The following is a 20355-nucleotide window of genomic DNA, read 5'->3' on the forward strand; positions in this document are numbered from 1 at the left end:
GCAGTCGATTGACACTACTGTAGGTCCGACTTCAGTGACTGGCGATATACTTAGGCAGACTTTAAAATCACAAACGTCTGAAACACCAGCCATATTGACCACTATTTATTTATTATTTTAAAGCATGCACAAGATACCGATGTCTGGGCTGACCGATAGGAATTTGTTCCAATAATAGAAATGGACAGGTGCTTCGGACCGACAAGAATGACAAAAGTGGGACCGGCAAAGGCACGTTTTTAAAAAATAATTTCGGTCTCAGAGATCGAGAATCGGTCCCAGACTGGGAAAAAAGGGCTTTTCCCCACCCCTGCTACAGAATACTACCGGTGACACATCACTATGTTATGTGGATCTACAGAATACTAACAGTGACACATCACTATCTTATGTGGATCTACAGAATACTAACAGTGACACATCACTATCTTATGCGGATCTACAGAATACTAACAGTGACACATCACTATCTTATGTGGATCTACAGAATACTAATGGTATCACATCAGTATCATACTTGAATCTATAGAATACTAACAGTGTCACATCACTATCTTACTTGAATCTATAGAATACTAATGGTATCACATCAGTATCTTACTTGAATCTATAGAATACTAATGGTGCTTCATCAGTATCAAACTTGAATGTAAATAATACTAACAGTGAGATTATCAGCCCAACCTGACTGTAAGCAGATTCAATGACCAGATTAAATAACTTACCGTAGATTCCGGTTGAGATACATGGGAGGGCCTGAAAAGAGAACATGGACAAACTTCAAACAAAGGCTCTCATTTACCACATTCATTCACTAAGAGCAGATAAATCATAATTCCTCATAGCTAGTTACATATTCTCCAAATCTGGACCCATATTCACAAAAAGGTGTAAATTTACGTCTACGACTAGCACTTACGTCTGCCGTAGATTTACGTTTACGTGCAAGAAACACCTTATTCTGAAAGACGGTCGTAAATGTAAACGTAACTTAGCTGGGCGTAAATCCATGATTTAACACTCTCACTGGAGAAATTTAAAAAACAAACATTAGAAATGATGGCTACCGGGTAAATAACAAATGCACAAAATGCAAGTCTTCTGCTAACAATAACATCGCAAACGGCGAACCATACATTTTGGTATTTGTGAGGATCCGTGTTTTGGTACGAACTTGAGGATATTTCTTAAAAAGGAAAAGATAACTGAGGAGAAATTGGCCGAGTCGAAAACATCTGTTCGATCACCAACAAAAATATGTTAAATCCGTGGACGTTTGCCATTGCAAACTACTTCAATTATTGGAAATGCTGCCAGTTTTCGTAAATAATAGTAAATAACAGCGATCGTGCATGATTTATTATATGTACACGACTTACGTGCAGCGTTAGTTGTAACTGGAGGCACTCTTATATTTACGTCCAACTTTACACGTAATTTACGTTTTCGTTGTTTTTTCGTCAATAGCTGGTCAGTCGTAGATTTACATTTACATGTAAAACTAGGCTTACGATGTTTTGTGAAATTGGGTCCTGGACTGCAGTAGTGTGACAAATTTACATGACTAGTGACCTGAATTTATAAATATGTAAAATAAAACCTTTTATAAATCACACAGAGTTAAAAGTGTCATTCACTAAACAGGAAATAAAGCAACATTTAGCATGTCTATATAGCACTGGACTTCGCTAGGCGGATACCAAGTATATGTCATGATGACCAGTTTGTGATCAGTGAGACTACACAGTTTGGATGTTTCACACATAACTATATTAAGGCATGGCTAGTTACATATGTCATTCATATGTCATTGACATATTTTTCTAAATATTTCTAGCAAAGGTTGAGTAGTATATTTCACAATACATTAAAGGGACATTCCTGACTTTAAAGCTAATAAAATAGACAGTAATATGGATTAGTAAACTCACCTGTAATACATTTGTGTAAAAATATCAATGAAAAGTGCGAAATTGAAATACTTACATAGACCAATACTTTCGGGATTCCCCATGACACGATTATTTGAAATCCTCGCGGAAAGGTGAAGGTCAGAGGTCGCAGTGATGACGAGAACACAAATTTCCCACAATGCAATATTCAACATGGGTTGTACACGTTTTTGGGATGCAGTCGATTCGTCCACTGGACAATTTGTCCATGGACGATTCGTCCACTGAAAATTCGTCCACTGAGGAACTCGAGACGATTCGTCCACTACAAAAAATCAGTTCCGGACGATTCATCCACTGGATTTTTATGGGTGAAAGTTTTCCGGCATATGCCGGATTTTCCAATTTTTCTGGGTCTCTAAGGGTCGTTTTTCCAAATCGTGTAAATCCGCTGAGATTTTCATAGGGGGGTGGGTAGGGGTTATAACCCAACTTCTCCGATTTTTGATAGATGATTACTCCAAAGTTAAACAAAAAGTTCGTTTCTACAACCTAGTTTTAGCAATGATTCAATCCGAGAAAATTCCCCGATCTAGCATTTCAGTAAGTGCGCGTTTTTTTTTTTTTTTTTTACGGAGATCGCTGATCCTTAAGTTCGATTATGACAGAACTGACTCAATGCGATCACCAGTCACCAGTCCGTGAAACGAGATCCGGAAAGTTGAATCAAGTCGCGTCTAAAACAACACGCTTTGTTTGAATGACATTTGTTGTTTTGTTGAATTGTTTTTTAATGTACATTTAATTATATTGGAATTGAAGACGAGTTTTTATTTTATTTCGAGGTTATTAGGCATATGGGGATAATATGTGACGAGGGAGGGTACAGTGGATATAATGTACGCCATTGAAGGAGAACATGAAATGGGGGGGGGGGTAATAAAGTCTTCCGAGGCGGAGGCTTGCATTACCTATTTACCACATCGTGACATGCGAGATAATGTACGAGCGAGTGGACGAATCGTCCGGGGCATGATAATGAATACAAACAGTTAATAAAAAATGGATATTACCGTATTTGACCGGAAATAAGCCCATGTCTTTGAATAAGCCCCCCTCCGTTTTGATAGCATTTAAGAAATTAGGCCCTCATTCGTAAATAAGCCCACCCCCAACTTCATCACCTTATAAATAACACGAAATTGCAAGTTTGCTCAAAGTTCATTTAAAAGGTCATACCTCCTGCAGATAATTAAACACAAATGTAACACAATATTTTACCACCAGTGAGATTTAGCAGTCTAACAATAACAGTGTGTAACATTGTTTTCAATTTCATGCCTGCAGTATTTCTTTGAAGTATCCAAGCCCAAGTATGAACTAAAAACCAATGTCTATTTTTACCACCACACTGGGTCCGCAGTTAATGCTAATTAAGCAAATACCATATTCTGATTGGCTAAGAACAATGACCTTAGATTGACAATTTTTTGTAGTGTAAGCTGGCTGACTGTGTCAGAAACGTGTGTATACGCTATTGAGTTTATTGTTAATTGCTGTTGTTTTAAGTCTTCTCAGCATTAAATTTTGGATGTAAATAAACAGCACTGGTAAGTAATTGTAACATAGAAGGTGTGTTTCTGATAATTAAATACTAGTAAAAAAAACCCACAATTTAATTAATAAAATTATTATTTATTAATAACAAATGGAACATTAATTAATAGATATGCTACTGAACGTTTTTTTTCTTCCTAGTACATTTAATTATTATTATTTATTTTAATTATTATCTTCTTATTTTCTCAACAAAACTGGCCCCTTGTCTGGGAATAAGCCCACCCCATGCTAAGCTCACAATGAGTTGTCTTGGCCCCCTGGGCTTATTTCCGGTCAAATACGGTAATGTTGAATTCTAACTCTATTTTACTTTTTTGGTTATAGTATACCACAAAATAATGTTAAGAAACGATTACAATGTCAAAGAAATAACTATTAATATGTATGAAAAAAATGCAGTCATCGAGTGGACGAATTGTCCAGTGGACGAACTGTATGGAAAGCACGTTTTTAATGTTATTTATTTTTTAATATTGACGTTTTGCATTGATTACCAACGACTTTCCATTTGTTTCCTACAAGTCAGTAGTATTACAATTTAGTTTTTCGTTCAACTAAGCGATACGAATGGACGCATTTTAAAAGAAACAAGTAGAAATGATGCCGATAACAATTCCAAGATTTCATAATAATCTTCTTTTTTTTCATCTTTTTTTTCAACTTCAACAACTTTTTGATCTTGTCTCTTTTCTATTGCCTTCGGCTTGGCAAGCCTTCTGATCGTTCTAGCATTTAGGGTTAGGGTCACTAGCTATAGAGATCTATAGATATTGGAAAGATCGGAACTTTGTCCATTAGTCAACTCGCCCCAACCCAAGCATTATACTCAAAATACTGTGATGGTGCAATTTTATGGGTATCTGGTCATTTCGGCCGGTTGCTAGTCACTTCGTACCTTAGTCCTTTCTTACCATAGTAATTTCGTAGCTTGGTTCTTTTGTACCATAGTCATTTCGTACCTAATTTGGTCCTTTCGTACCATTGCAAAATTGAAAGTCATGTTGTACCCAATCTAATTACGTATATAAGATGCAAACACCACCTGCAACTGACTTTATAAATCATTAAATATTTAATTTTGTCCCTAAAAAATGATCAAGTCATTTCGTACCATACACTGAAAAAATTTGTTGTTAATTTAAGGGGCGTTTCTGATCAGCAAAAAAAAGAGAAAAAAAAAAGTAATAAACATGAGCAATTGGCTGATTTGGTAATCGATAGGGTAGTCAATGTTTTCAGTGGTTGTTATTGTTTATTTCTTAAACAAATAAGATAATAAGTAATAATAAGTAATATTCGACCATTTCAGCTGGTAACTGAAAAAAATTGTTCATATTTATTTATTTATTTATATTATTAGCATATTTATTAATTATGAATGTAAAAAAAGCACACTTTGGTCAATTGGAGCCAATTTCAGAAAATATTGAAGTTGGCCGTTAGTAGTACATACCAAATACGGCTCTTGTCAGGTAAAATGGAAATAACAGTTGACAGGTGTTATGGTAAATCAATAACGATATGCTGTACAATAATGTGTTCTGATTTTCAAACTGTCAAAGTAAATTAAAAAAAACCAACAAAAAAACCACTGCTTTTATGCTATGGTCGATTCGTTTTTTATATACTGGTATGAAATAACTATGGTATGGAAAGACTTTTCACAATGGTACGAAATAACTAAGGTACGAAATGACTTTTTGCAATGGTACGAAATGACTAGGGTACGAAATGACCAGGCAGCATGGTATTTACATGTGCTCTACGTCACAAAAAGGTCACGTGATGCGCTTCAAATGCATGACAAGTCGAAGGGAATCCGCCGTCTAAAAATAGACTTTATTCGACGGTTGAAGGGAAAAATAAATTGATACGTACGAAAAATTATTTGGCAAAAATGCATATTGAGCTACTACGAACATTTGGGGGACCAAAAACACATTGGATATACAGATATAGATATTCTGGACAAGGAAATGTAAGTAAATTGTCATTCTAACAATTAAAAAAGGTTTTATTAGCCGGAAACTTTATAGCATTGCAACAAAGTCACGAATGTCCCTTTAACTAAAGACGTGTTTTATAAACTAACAAACTTATTGATTGTTTGTTTTGTCACTGTTTGTATAGCTTTGTGAAATTAAATTAGCTGACACATTAAACAGATATTAGGCCTTGTCCACTTGATAAAATATATATGTAATGGGATAAAGCAAGTTAATTTAGAATACCATTGACTTTAGTTTGTTATCCAACATCAACTGGAGACATCTGTCATAACAGCTTTTCAAACACTGATCACTTTTATCACCCTTTGACCGACCTATCGGACCAACCGTGTGGATCACATCTGGAAAACAAAAAACAGAATATTATCTCAAACAGATTTACACAGAGCTTTACAAATATCACACCATGCAAAGACAAAAACCCCCCAGAGATGACCTGTTATGTAATCACAATGTTCACTATGATGGTCATCTAATTCATTTGTATTTTTTATTTCTCTGGAACTCTATATATACAGTGCCTGTGTTTGTTACGTGAACAAAACCGGCCTTGGTGGCGTCGTGGCAGGCCATCGGTCTACAGGCTGGTAGGTACTGGGTTCGGATCCCAGTCGAGGCATGGGATTTTTAATCCAGATACCGACTCCAAACCCTGAGTGAGTGCTCCGCAAGGCTCAATGGGTAGGTGTAAACCACTTGCACCGACCAGTGATCCATAACTGGTTCAACAAAGGCCATGGTTTGTGCTATACTGCCTGTGGGAAGCGCAAATAAAAGATCCCCTGCTGCCAATCGGAAGAGTAGCCCATGTAATGGCGACAGCGGGTTTCCTCTCAAAATCTGTGTGGTCCTTAACCATATGTCTGACGCCATATAACCGTAAATAAAATGTGTTGAGTGCGTCGTTAAATAAAACATTTCTTTCTTTTGTTATGTGAACAAGTACTCTACATACATTTTATTTTTGCTCTAGTCTGTTGTGGTTGTCGACAACACTGCTTACTTTCTATCTCTCCCTTTCTGTCATCCACCAAACACTACACCAAACCATCACTGTCACCCACCAAACCATCACTGTCACCCACCAAACACTACACCAAGCCAACACTGTCATCCACCAAACACTACACCAAGCCATCAGTCATCCACCAAACACTACACCAAGCCAACACGGTCATCCACCAAACACTACACCAAGTCAACACTGTCAGCCACCAAACACTACACCAAGCCAACACTGTCACCCACCAAACCAAAACTGTCATCCACCAAACACTACACCAAACCATCACTGTCACCCACCAAACACTACACCAAACCATCAGTCATCCACCAAACACTACACCAAGCCATCACTGTCATCCACCAAACACTACACCAAGCCATCACTGTCATCACTACACCAAGCCATCACTGTCATCCACCAACCACTACACCAAGCCATCACTGTCATCACTACACCAAGCCATCACTGTCATCCACCAAACACTACACCAAGCCATCACTGTCATCCACCAAACACTACACCAAGCTATCACTGTCATCCACCACACACTACACCAAGCCATCAGTCATCCACCAAACACTACACCAAACCATCAGTCACCCACCACACACTACACCAAGCCATCAGTGTCATCCACCAAACACTACACCAAGCCATCACTGTCATCCACCACACACTACACCAAGCCATCAGTCATTCACCAAACACTACACCAAACCATCAGTCACCCACCACACACTACACCAAGCCATCACTGTCATCCACCAAACACTACACCAAGCCATCACTGTCATCCACCAAACACTATACCAAGCCAACACTGTCATCCACCAAACACTACACCAAGCCATCACTGTCATCCACCAAACACTACACCAAGTCAACACTGTCAGCCACCAAACACTACACCAAGTCAACACTGTCAGCCACAAAACACTACACCAAACCATATGTCACCCACCAAACACTACACCAAGCCAACACTGTCACCCACCAAACACTACACCAAGCCAACACTGTCATCCACCAAACACTACACCAAGCCATCACTGTCATCCACCAAACACTACACCAAGCCATCACTGTCATCCACCAAACACTACACCAAACCATCACTGTCATCCACCAAACACTACACCAAGTCAACACCTTGTACATTTCATTTTACTTGTTGTTACTGGTGCTGATGTGTGAATGAACAATGAAAAGTTTGGTTTGTTTGACAACACCAATAAAGCACACTGATTTATTAATCATTGGCTACTGGATGTCAAACAATTAATAATTTTGCCATATATAGTCCCAGAGAGAACACCATAATAATATTTATTTCTGTTCATATTTAAATTGCAAAAATATATTACTGTCGTAATATGTATGTATTTTGGAGAAGGCCTAGTAAGTTGTGTAACTTGTGCCTAATCGATTTGTTCTTTAAAAACCAATAAAATATGTGTCAACCCAGAGAGAAAACCTGCTACATTTTTTTCATTAGTAGCAAGGGATCTTTTATATGCACCATCCCAGACAGGATAGCACATACCACAGCCTTTGATATACCAGTCACAGTGCACTGGCTGGAATGAACAATGAGCATGTTCACAAATATGTTAAACAGACACAACAATTTGACTAAGAAAACATTATCTAGTGGTGCGGAATCATTTGTTTATTTGTTGTGTTTTACTAATATATTGTTATTACTACCAGTTGGGCTGTCTGAGAAGATAAAATATTAATAATGAATATTATTAAACCATCGATTACTTCTATTTCTTTTCTTTTCATTTTCTGTCCTTTCAGTTTATTCAATTGTTTTTCACATATGTTTACTTTACTTTGATTGATTGATTTATTTATTGAAAATTGCAGTCGCCATTATTGTACAATTTAATGTTTTTATTACGAGAGGGCCTCGTAAGTTGGATAACTTGTGCCCAATCCTTTTGTGTATATATATTATATGCAATAAAATATGTTTTCAATCAACAGTGAGTGATATACTGATTATACTTACATTTCGCTGGCAGCTTGTATCCTCCAGTGATCTTGGCATCCCCTGCGTCACACCCGTTTAAAGTGCGACATTCCGATAACAGGTGATGCCCAGCCGCTGAGTGAATCGCACCGTCCACTGCAAAAGAAAGGAATGTTTGTGTAGTTAAAGCAAATATTTCAAACTTTTGGAGTATCGCGTCTCATACACTGGGTCACGGGCTTCCGTGACTTTGGTGTACAGTGACGCGATCGTACCGATGAAGAAGAGGAGATGGAGGAAGAGGAAAAGCGCGCCAGGAACGGTACGGGGGGGTGGGGGGGGGGGGGGGGTGGGTGGGTGGGTGGGGGTGGGTGGGTGGGTGGGTGGGTGGGGGTGGGTGGGTGGGTGGGGGGAACCAAAGCTCGCGGCTCAACAGCCAGCGGCGGTCCCTTCTGCGACGCCAACCCCAGCCCAGCCTGAGTTGACGAGACCAGCCCTGCGGGAACCGTCAACCACCAAGAGGGACCGACTCAACACCGCGGTGTGTGACACCCCACGACGACCCTCCATCGCCGACCGTCACGTGGCCCAGGCAGAACTGGCCGGTATCGCCGGTACAGCCAGTCGCCACGCCACAGGCCCGATCAGCCACCGTTGGCAAGAGGAAGGCAACATCACCGACCAACCAGCCAGCCAAGACCGAGAGACCAGCGCCAGTAGTTGCCCCCCCCCCCCCCCCCCCCCCCCCGAAGAGTCCGAGTGGACCGTCGCAGTGAGCGGACTGAAGAAACACCTTCATGAGTACATGCAGGGGGACACGACAGACCCGACCAAGCTCCGTGGCATTTACCTCAACGTGGACTGGAGACCCCTGGAGGACGGCAGCGAGTACGAACTTCACAGCAAGATGTTCGGTACTCACCACACCGTAGTCGTGACGCACCGGAGGGAGCAGACCTATAGACAGGCCATACTTTCGAACAAGTTGGACAACCGGAATCTACATAAGATGATCCGAGCGGTCTCTGGCCCCGACTACAGTACGGTAGTCAATACCCTGTTACGACGCCAACATCTGCTGCCGAACCTCCGGGACACTCCAGCCTCGCCGACGTAACAACCAAACGGCCTTAACGAGGCCACTCTCGTGGACGTATAGACCTTTGTTCAAAAATTCATGTCGAAATTACTTTTTTTTTTTTTTTTTTTTTAATATTATTAAATAGTCCGATCCTCTCTTCTTTCTCTTATTTATTTTTGGACTGTCATTCAAAAATGCTCCAAATTATATAAATATTCGACCGAGCAGTCAATTCTTTTTATTTTTGACTTATTTTTAATCCTACTAATTTCTTTTACTAATTGCTATTTTCAAAATTCTGTCCATTTTCACCCCCCCCCCCCACCCCCTCCACCATCCCAAATCAGCCGTGTTATCTATCTAATTTCATTCTGACTGCCCAATCTAATCTAGCGACCAAATTTAATGAGTAGAATTTTCTTTATTAATTATATTAATTAGAGATGTGCATCAAAATTTTAAAGGCCCACTATTTAATTTTTGGATGTAAATTTCAAAATTGTCCCCTTAATTTTGTTCTGTCCCCGAGCAAGTCACTGGCTATCCAGAGACAGGCCTCGGGACGGACATGCTCGAAACTCGTTAAAATTATTCGCACTCGCACTCGCAGATGTTACAGTATTCTGAATATATAATGCAGATGTTACAGTATTCTGAATATATAATGCAGATGTTACAGTATTCTGAAAATAGAATGCAGATGTTACAGTATTCTGAATATAGAATGCAGATGTTACAGTATTCTTAATATATAATGTAGATGTTACAGTATTCTGAATATATAATACAGATGTTACAGTATTCTGAATATATAATGCAGATGTTACAGTATTTTGAATATGTAATACAGATGTCACTGTATTCTGAATATATGATGTAGATGTTACAGTATTCTGAATATATAATACAGATGTTACAGTATTCTGAACATAGAATGTAGATGTTACAGTATTCTGAACATGTAATACAGATGTTACAGTATTCTGAACATAGAATGTAGATGTTACCGTTTTCTGAATATGTAATACAGATGTTACAGTATTCTGAATATGTAATACAGATGTTACAGTATTCTGAATATGTAATGTAGATGTTACAGTATTCTGAGTATATAATGTAGATGTTACAGTATTCTGAATATGTAATACAGATGTTACAGTATTCTGAATATATAATGTAGATGTTACAGTATTCTGAATATATAATGTAGATGTTACAGTATTCTGAATATGTAATACAGATGTTACAGTATTCTGAATATATAATACAGATGTTACAGTATTCTGAATATATAATACAGATGTTACAGTATTCTGAATATATAATGTAGATGTTACAGTATTCTGAATATATAATGAATGCATATGTTACAGTATTCTGAATATATAATGCAGATGTTACAGTATTCTGAATATATAATGCAGATGTTACAGTATTCTGAATATATAATGCAGATGTTACAGTATTCTGAAAATATAATGCAGATGTTACAGTATTCTGAATATATAATACAGATGTTACAATATTCTGAATATATAATGTAGATGTTACAGTATTCTGAATATGTAATGCAGATGTTACAACATTAGTTTGGTTTAACTAAAATGCAATGACTCCACAACTCTTTGAAAAACTATATCTGGGACAGAAAGACAAATGGAGACAAAACATATAGTGCCCTCCAGTTGGACCGGTGGGGGACTACTAACGCAGGAATATAACATGGGCGTGATAGTCCAAATAAATAACATTGGAATATAACATGGGTGTGATAGTCCAAATAATTAACAATGGAATATAACATGGGCGTGATAGTCCAAATAATTAACATTGGAATATAACATGGGCGTGATAGTCCAAATAATTAACATTGGAATATAACATGGGCGTGATAGTCCAAATAAATAACATTGGAATATAACATGGGTGTGATAGTCCAAATAAATAACATTGGAATATAACAGGGGCGTGATAGTCCAAATAAATAACATTGGAATATAACAGGGGCGTGATAGTCCAAATAAATAACATTGGAATATAACGGGCGTGATAGTCCAAATAAATAACATTGGAATATAACAGGGGCGTGATAGTCCAAATAAATAACATTGGAATATAACATGGGCGTGATAGTCCAAATAAATAACATTGGAATATAACAGGGGCGTGATAGTCCAAATAAATAACATTGGAATATAACAGGGGCGTGATAGTCCAAATAAATAACATTGGAATATAACAGGGGCGTGATAGTCCAAATAAATAACACTGGAATATAACATGGGTGTGATCGTCCAAATAAATAACATTGGAATATAACATGGGTGTGATGGTCCAAATAATTAACATTGGAATATAACATGGGTGTGATAGTCCAAATAAATAACATGGGAATATAACATGGGTGTGATAGTCCAAATAAATAACATGGGAATATAACATGGGTGTGATAGTCCAAATAATTAACATTGGAATATAACATGGGTGTGATAGTCCAAATATTAACATTGGAATATAACATGGGTGTGATAGTCCAAATAAATAACATTGGAATATAACATGGTTCTGATAGTCTAAATAAATAACACTGGAATATAACATGGGTGTGATAGTCCAAATAAATAACAAGGGAGTGATAGTCCAAATAAATAACAAGGGAATATAACATGGGTGTGATAGTCTAAATAACAAGGGAATATAACATGAGTCAGATATTCTAAATAACAAGGGAATATATAATGTGTGTGGCAGTCAAAATAACATTGGAATATAACATGGGTGTGATAGTCTAAATAACAAGATAATATAACATGGGTGTGATAGGCTGAATAACAAGGGAATATAACCTGGGTGTGATAGGCTGAATAACAAGATAATATTAAATGGGTGTGATAGGCTGAATAACAAGGGAATATAACATGGGTGAGATAGTCTAAATAAGATAATATAACATGGGTGTGATAGGCTGAATAACAAGGGAATATAACATGGGTGAGATAGTCTAAATAACAAGATAATATAACATGGGTGAGATAGTCTAAATAACATGGGAATATAACATGGGTGAGATAGTCTAAATAACAAGATAATATAACATGGGTGTGAAAGTCCAAATAAATAACATTGAAATATAACATGGGTGTGATAGTCCAAATAAATAACAAGGGAATATAACATGGGTGTGATAGTCCAAATAAATAACAAGGGAATATAACATGGGTGTGACAGTCTAAATAACAAGGGAATATAACATGAGTCAGATATTATAAAGAACAAGGGAATATATAATGTGTGTGGCAGTCAAAATAACATTGGAATATAACATGGGTGTGATAGTCTGAAAAACTACGTAATATAGCATGGGTGTGATAGTCTGTATAACAAGGGAATATAACATGGGTGTGATAGTCTAAATAAATAACATGGGAATATAACATGGGTGTGATAGTCTAAATAACAAGATAATATAACATGGGTGAGATAGTCTAAATAACAAGATAATATAACATGGGTGTGATAGGCTGAATAACAAGGGAATATAACATGGGTGTGATAGGCTGAATAACAAGGGAATATAACATGGGTGAGATAGTCTAAATAACAAGATAATATAACATGGGTGTGATAGGCTGAATAACAAGGGAATATAACCTGGGTGTGATAGGCTGAATAACAAGATAATATTAAATGGGTGTGATAGGCTGAATAACAAGGGAATATAACATGGGTAAAATAGTCTAAATAAGATAATATAACATGGGTGTGATAGGCTGAATAACAAGATAATATAACATGGGTGAGATAGTCTAAATAACAAGATAAGTATTCTGAAAATATAATGCAGATGTTACAGTATTCTGAATATATAATACAGATGTTACAATATTCTGAATATATAATGTAGATGTTACAGTATTCTGAATATGTAATGCAGATGTTACAACATTAGTTTGGTTTAACTAAAATGCAATGACTCCACAACTCTTTGAAAAACTATATCTGGGACAGAAAGACAAATGGAGACAAAACATATAGTGCCCTCCAGTTGGACCGGTGGGGGACTACTAACGCAGGAATATAACATGGGCGTGATAGTCCAAATAAATAACATTGGAATATAACATGGGTGTGATAGTCCAAATAATTAACAATGGAATATAACATGGGCGTGATAGTCCAAATAATTAACATTGGAATATAACATGGGCGTGATAGTCCAAATAATTAACATTGGAATATAACATGGGCGTGATAGTCCAAATAAATAACATTGGAATATAACATGGGCGTGATAGTCCAAATAAATAACATTGGAATATAACAGGGGCGTGATAGTCCAAATAAATAACATTGGAATATAACAGGGGCGTGATAGTCCAAATAAATAACATTGGAATATAACGGGCGTGATAGTCCAAATAAATAACATTGGAATATAACAGGGGCGTGATAGTCCAAATAAATAACATTGGAATATAACATGGGCGTGATAGTCCAAATAAATAACATTGGAATATAACAGGGGCGTGATAGTCCAAATAAATAACATTGGAATATAACAGGGGCGTGATAGTCCAAATAAATAACATTGGAATATAACAGGGGCGTGATAGTCCAAATAAATAACACTGGAATATAACATGGGTGTGATCGTCCAAATAAATAACATTGGAATATAACATGGGTGTGATGGTCCAAATAATTAACATTGGAATATAAAATGGGTGTGATAGTCCAAATAAATAACATGGGAATATAACATGGGTGTGATAGTCCAAATAAATAACATGGGAATATAACATGGGTGTGATAGTCCAAATAATTAACATTGGAATATAACATGGGTGTGATAGTCCAAATATTAACATTGGAATATAACATGGGTGTGATAGTCCAAATAAATAACATAGGAATATAACATGGGTGTGATAGTCCAAATAATTAACATGGGAATATAACATGGGTGTGATAGTCCAAATAATTAACATTGGAATATAACATGGGTGTGATAGTCCAAATATTAACATTGGAATATAACATGGGTGTGATAGTCCAAATAAATAACATAGGAATATAACATGGGTGTGATAGTCCAAATAATTAACATTGGAATATAACATGGGTGTGATAGTCCAAATAAATAACAAGGGAATATAACATGGGTGTGATAGTCCAAATAAATAACAAGGGAATATAACATGGGTGTGATAGTCTAAATAACAAGGGAATATAACATGGGTGTGATAGGCTGAATAACAAGGGAATATAACAGGGTGAGATAGTCTAAATAACAAGATAATATAACATGGGTGTGATAGGCTGAATAACAAGGGAATATAACCTGGGTGTGATAGGCTGAATAACAAGATAATATTAAATGGGTGTGATAGGCTGAATAACAAGGGAATATAACATGGGTGAGATAGGTCTAAATAACAAGATAATATAACATGGGTGTGATAGGCTGAATAACAAGGGAATATAACATGGGTGTGATAGGCTGAATAACAAGGGAATATAACATGGGTGTGATAGTCCAAATAAATAACATAGGAATATAACATGGGTGTGATAGTCCAAATAATTAACATTGGAATATAACATGGGTGTGATAGTCCAAATAAATAACATTGGAATATAACATGGTTCTGATAGTCTAAATAAATAACATTGGAATATAACATGGGTGTGATAGTCCAAATAAATAACAAGGGAATATAACATGGGTGTGATAGTCCAAATAAATAACAAGGGAATATAACATGGATGTGATAGTCTAAATAACAAGGGAATATAACATGGGTGTGATAGGCTGAATAACAAGATAATATAACATGGGTGTGATAGGCTGAATAACAAGGGAATATAACCTGGGTGTGATAGGCTGAATAACAAGATAATATAACATGGGTGTGATAGGCTGAATAACAAGGGAATATAACATGGGTGAGATGGTCTAAATAACAAGATAATATAACACGGGTGTGATATGCTGAATAACAAGGGAATATAACATGGGTGTGATAGGCTGAATAACAAGGGAATATAACATGGGTGTGATAGGCTGAATAACAAGGGAATATAACATGGGTGAGATAGTCTAAATAACAAGATAATATAACATGGGTGTGATAGGCTGAATAACAAGGGAATATAACATGGGTGTTGTAGTGGTCAAATAATCGGGTTTAAATTAATTAACTGTGTTGTGAAGTTCACTAGAGTACTTTTAGTTAGTTGAGGGAAAATTCCACTTTCGTTTAATTTTATTGTCGATTATATATCACCCATTGCTTTACCATGGGCCAAGGGAGATAATTCTAACGTAATGGCAACCAACCATGTGCAGACGACCAAGATTAAAGAACGCCTAAAACAATGGTAAAGAAAATATACATGTCATCCCCACGTTTAATATAAATCTTTTGATTTTCTATGTAACAAACTTCCTTTATGTTTCTTGGGTTATTGATTTTAACGTTATATATATATGTAAAAACACATTTTTATATGTCACATGGATGGCTCGATTGTACCGTAAATTACCGTAAATGTTGTAATTACAAAATAGTGAATATATAATTTTCAAGTATTTAGTTCTTTTATATTTTATATCTTTCAGTCAATCTGTATTTTGGATCCCTAAGAATAAGAAAACAATTCATGAACAAGAATAAAGAACTTCAGTTTGAACACATGTGTTTGGTTGTCAACAGCATTGACATTGTTATTTAACCATGGATAGTGAAGAAGATAGAGAAACAAGTGAGCGTGGTGAAGAAACAAGATCAAGAAAAATGACTGAAAAGGGGTTACAGTGTAGTAAAGAAATAAAATCCAAAAAGATTGATCATGTATTTAAGCAACTTAAGAAAGAATATCAACATGTTGATAGTGCAATGACCTCGTGTGACTTTTCCAAGGAATCTATCAAGAATGTTCGTTGTGCATATGCAAAGTGGCTTAAATTACTTGATAATTTATATGAAGTTCGCAAAGAATATGCAGATCTTCTTGAAGAACCGGACCGTTCCAGATTCAAGGACGAGTGCAGTAGCCAAGATCGTATTCTATTAAAGTTAAAAGCATCTGTAGATCAATACTTCATGAGAACTGGAGCTACCCAGAGAGAAAGTGAAGAATGGGCACAGATCAGTAATGCTTCATCTAGGAAAGGTTCCATAATATCAAGAGGCAGCCATTCATCTTTGGCAAGCTCGATATCCTCCGCAAAGCTGCAGGAAAGTCAAAGAAAGGCAGAGCTTATGGCTAAGGCCAAGGCATTGAAAGAGAAGCAAAGATTAGAAGTCGCTAAATTGGAAATCAAAATGAGAGAAGAGGAACTTGAGCTACAAACACAACTTGATATTTCAGAGGCAAAATCTAAGGTTCTTGACAGTTTTGAAAGCGGACAGAACATAACTGGTAACGAAACACGATTTTCATTGACTCCTGCAGAAAAACCTTCTGAGTTTGAGCATGCTAACATTACAGATAATTCATTTGGACAAGTAACTGATAGAACCAAACTTAATCCCAAGGCATCGCCATTCGTGCCAGTGGATGGAAATGTACTACGTATTCAGACGGACACAGATTCTAATGTGATCAAGTCAGTTGTGCAACAGCTTCGAAAACCTAACCCAGACATACAAAAGTTTAGTGGTGATCCGCTTCAATACCAAAAGTTCAAAAGGCAATTCTATACCAAAATAGTTATGAATTCAGACAACGACGACGAAAGGATGAGTTATCTTGAACAATTTACTACCGGAGAAGCATATCGAGTTGTGAAAGGATATAGCTATTTGGATGCAAGCAGGGGTTACATTGCCGCATGTAAAGAATTAGAAGAAAGGTATGGAAATGAAGAAGCTATTGCTACTGCCTTGGTAAAACGCGCACTAAATTGGCCGAATGTGAAATACAATGACGCGAAGGCTCTCGACGAATACCCCATCTTCCTTACAGAATGTGAAAATGCTGTACATGCTATATCTGCAGTAAGAGTTCTTGAATACCCTGACAACTTACGCAAGTTAGTCATGAAACTACCCTCTAATTATCATGAAAAATGGAGAAGCTGTATTCAGAACATGCGTAGTTCTGGCAAAGTTATAGAATTTCACGACCTTGTGGAATTTGTAAAGAAAGAAGCCAAGAAAGTGATAGACCCCATGTATGGTAAGGAAGCCATGCAAACTGATGATAAATCGCTGCCCCTCAGCAAAAAATCCAACTTTGTTCCTCCTAGATACAAAGCAAGAGGATCATTTGCCACAAATGTTGCCAAGTCCGACCAAACAAAACAAAACATTAACGTAAATAGTAACTCGATCAACACAAGCAAACCAGTTAACAAAGCTGTTCAAAAACCATGTATCTACTTTAGCGAGAATTCTCATTCCATAGACTCTTGTGATAAATTGGCTTCTAAGCCCCATGTTGATAAACTAGCATTCCTGCGCTCGAAAGGCGTTTGCTTCCGGTGTCTAGTTCATGGACATATCAGTAGAAACTGTGATAAAAGGGCCATATGTAGAAGTTGTGAAGGAAATCATCAAACTATTCTCCACGTGAACAAGGAAGAGGACAAAAACATAATTAGTGCGTGCACAGATTTAGATAACAGTGTTGGTGCGTATAAGAAGGCCGGCGCAGGCGAATGTACTTTAGCTATCATCCCAGTTAAAGTAGCCATGAAAGATAGTCTGAAAATTGTTGAAACTTACGCTTTCTTAGACCCAGGTAGTACAGTGTCGTTTTGCTCAGAGTCCTTGATTAAGAAGTTAGGATGTAGTGGAAAAAAGATGGAAATCACAATTGATACCATGGGAAAGTCCCATACCATGTACTCCTATGCCATCAAAGGACTTCAAGTATTTGATTTAGATGAAGAAAATCCTATCCCGCTACCTGTCGTGTACTCAAAAGATAGATTACCAGTAACGAAGAACCACATACCTTCCTCGTCTGACGTGTCGCATTTCTCTCACCTGCAAGGCATTAACATACCCGAGATAGATTCAGAGGTAGGCTTGCTCATTGGAGGAAATGTTCCAGATGCATATTCTCCATCTGAAATTAGAACAGGTCCACAAGGTAGCCCTCACGCAACCAGAACTCGTCTAGGCTGGATACTCTGGAACGTAATGCACTCAACACCACAAGAAACCAGAAATCGATTTCAAACTATGAGAACTGAGATCCTTGTAGCCAAGGAAGCCGAAGAACTAAAAGAACTTGATAAGATTGTAAGAAAAAGTATAAATTTTGACTTTCCAGAGAAAACCATTGACGATAAGAAAGAAATGTCTCAAGAGGATAAGAAATTCTTTGAGACGGTAACAGAATCTATAAATCTGCAAAATGGGCACTACTACATTAAGCTGCCATTTAGAAACGAAAATGTTAGGATGCCAGACAACAGCAAACAAGCTCTACAGCGTTTGAATAGTCTCAAGAAAAGATTTGTCCATGATCCCAAGTTTCGTGATGACTACAAGAAATTTATGAGTAACATTATTGACAAAGGATATGCCGAGAAAGTACCTGAGGAGAAAATTAAAGGTCAAGATGGAAAATTGTGGTATGTACCTCACCACTGTGTATACCATCCCAGAAAGCCTGGGAAAATATGTGTGGTTTTCGACTGTGCAGCTAGCTACCAAGGTGTGTCATTAAACAACATGCTTCTACAAAGTCCTGACCTTACAAGTAACTTGATAGGAATTTTAGTGAGATTTCGCCAAGAACCGGTAGCCGTCATGGGAGATATAGAAACAATGTTTTACCGTGTAAGAGTACCCGAAGAAGACGGCAACTTTCAGAGATTCTTCTGGTGGCCGGATGGAAACTATGATCAAGAACCAGAGGTGTATCGGATGTTAGTACATCTATTTGGATCAGTCTCATCCTCCAGTTGTGCAACATTTGCCCTACAACAGATAGCCAATGACAAGAAAGACACGTTCGATGCCGAGGTCATAAACCTTGTCAAGACAAACTTTTATGTTGACGATTGCCTTGTATCTGCAGCCACAGAAGACAAGGCAACATACCTTGTAAAGGAAGTTAGCAACCTATGCATGGAGGCTGGATTTCGACTAACAAAGTGGATTAGTAACAGTCATACTGTAATGAAAAGCATACCCACTGAAGAAAGAGCCAAAGAAGTGAAAACATTGAACCTTGAGTGTGAAAAGCTTCCCAGTGAACGTGCTCTAGGAGTATTCTGGTTCGTAGAATCCGACTCTCTCGGGTTCAAGATATGCGAAAGAATCCAACGAAATACAAGAAGGGGAATCCTGTCAGTTGTTAGCAGTGTGTACGATCCTCTTGGGTTTGCCGCACCATTCATATTGACTGCCAAACAACTTCTCCAAAGTCTGTGCAAAAGAGACATTGGATGGGATGATGAGATAGACTGTGTGAGCCTAAAGCTGTGGCAAAAGTGGCAAGAGGATCTGCCTAAACTCGAAGAGATTCAGATACAGCGATGTACAAGCCAAAAAACTTTGGCCGGGTAGTGCTGTGTCAACTGCATATGTTTACTGATGCAAGTGACTGTGGTTATGGTGTGGTAGCCTATCTTCGTTTGATGAATGTGGACAATGATGTTCACTGTGCTCTAATTATGGCCAAGTCAAGAGTGACTCCGTTGAAGAAAATAACAATACCACGTATGGAACTTACCGCTGCAACAGTTGGCGTTCGACTGTGTAAGGTATTAACTGATGAACTTCAATACAACATTGATGAAACCTTCT

The 20355-nt window shown here is 37.3% G+C and overlaps 1 protein-coding gene across 3 annotated transcripts in view; it reads right to left on the bottom strand.

Moving 5' to 3' along the window:
- LOC121371879 (ADP-ribose glycohydrolase MACROD2-like) overlaps nt 1-20355 on the bottom strand; it is a 54320-nt gene that overhangs the window by 23193 nt on the left and 10772 nt on the right. For all 3 annotated transcript variants that reach the window (XM_041498101.1, XM_041498098.1, XM_041498099.1), the window contains 3 exons: nt 8545-8661; nt 5744-5862; nt 726-756 (listed from right to left, as the gene is read on the bottom strand). In XM_041498101.1, the coding sequence (XP_041354035.1) occupies nt 726-756; nt 5744-5862; nt 8545-8661 (267 nt within the window). The remainder of the gene's footprint in view (nt 1-725; nt 757-5743; nt 5863-8544; nt 8662-20355) is intronic.

Source organism: Gigantopelta aegis, chromosome 4 (genome assembly GCF_016097555.1).
Source record: "Gigantopelta aegis isolate Gae_Host chromosome 4, Gae_host_genome, whole genome shotgun sequence".
Lineage (NCBI taxonomy): Eukaryota > Metazoa > Mollusca > Gastropoda > Neomphalida > Peltospiridae > Gigantopelta > Gigantopelta aegis.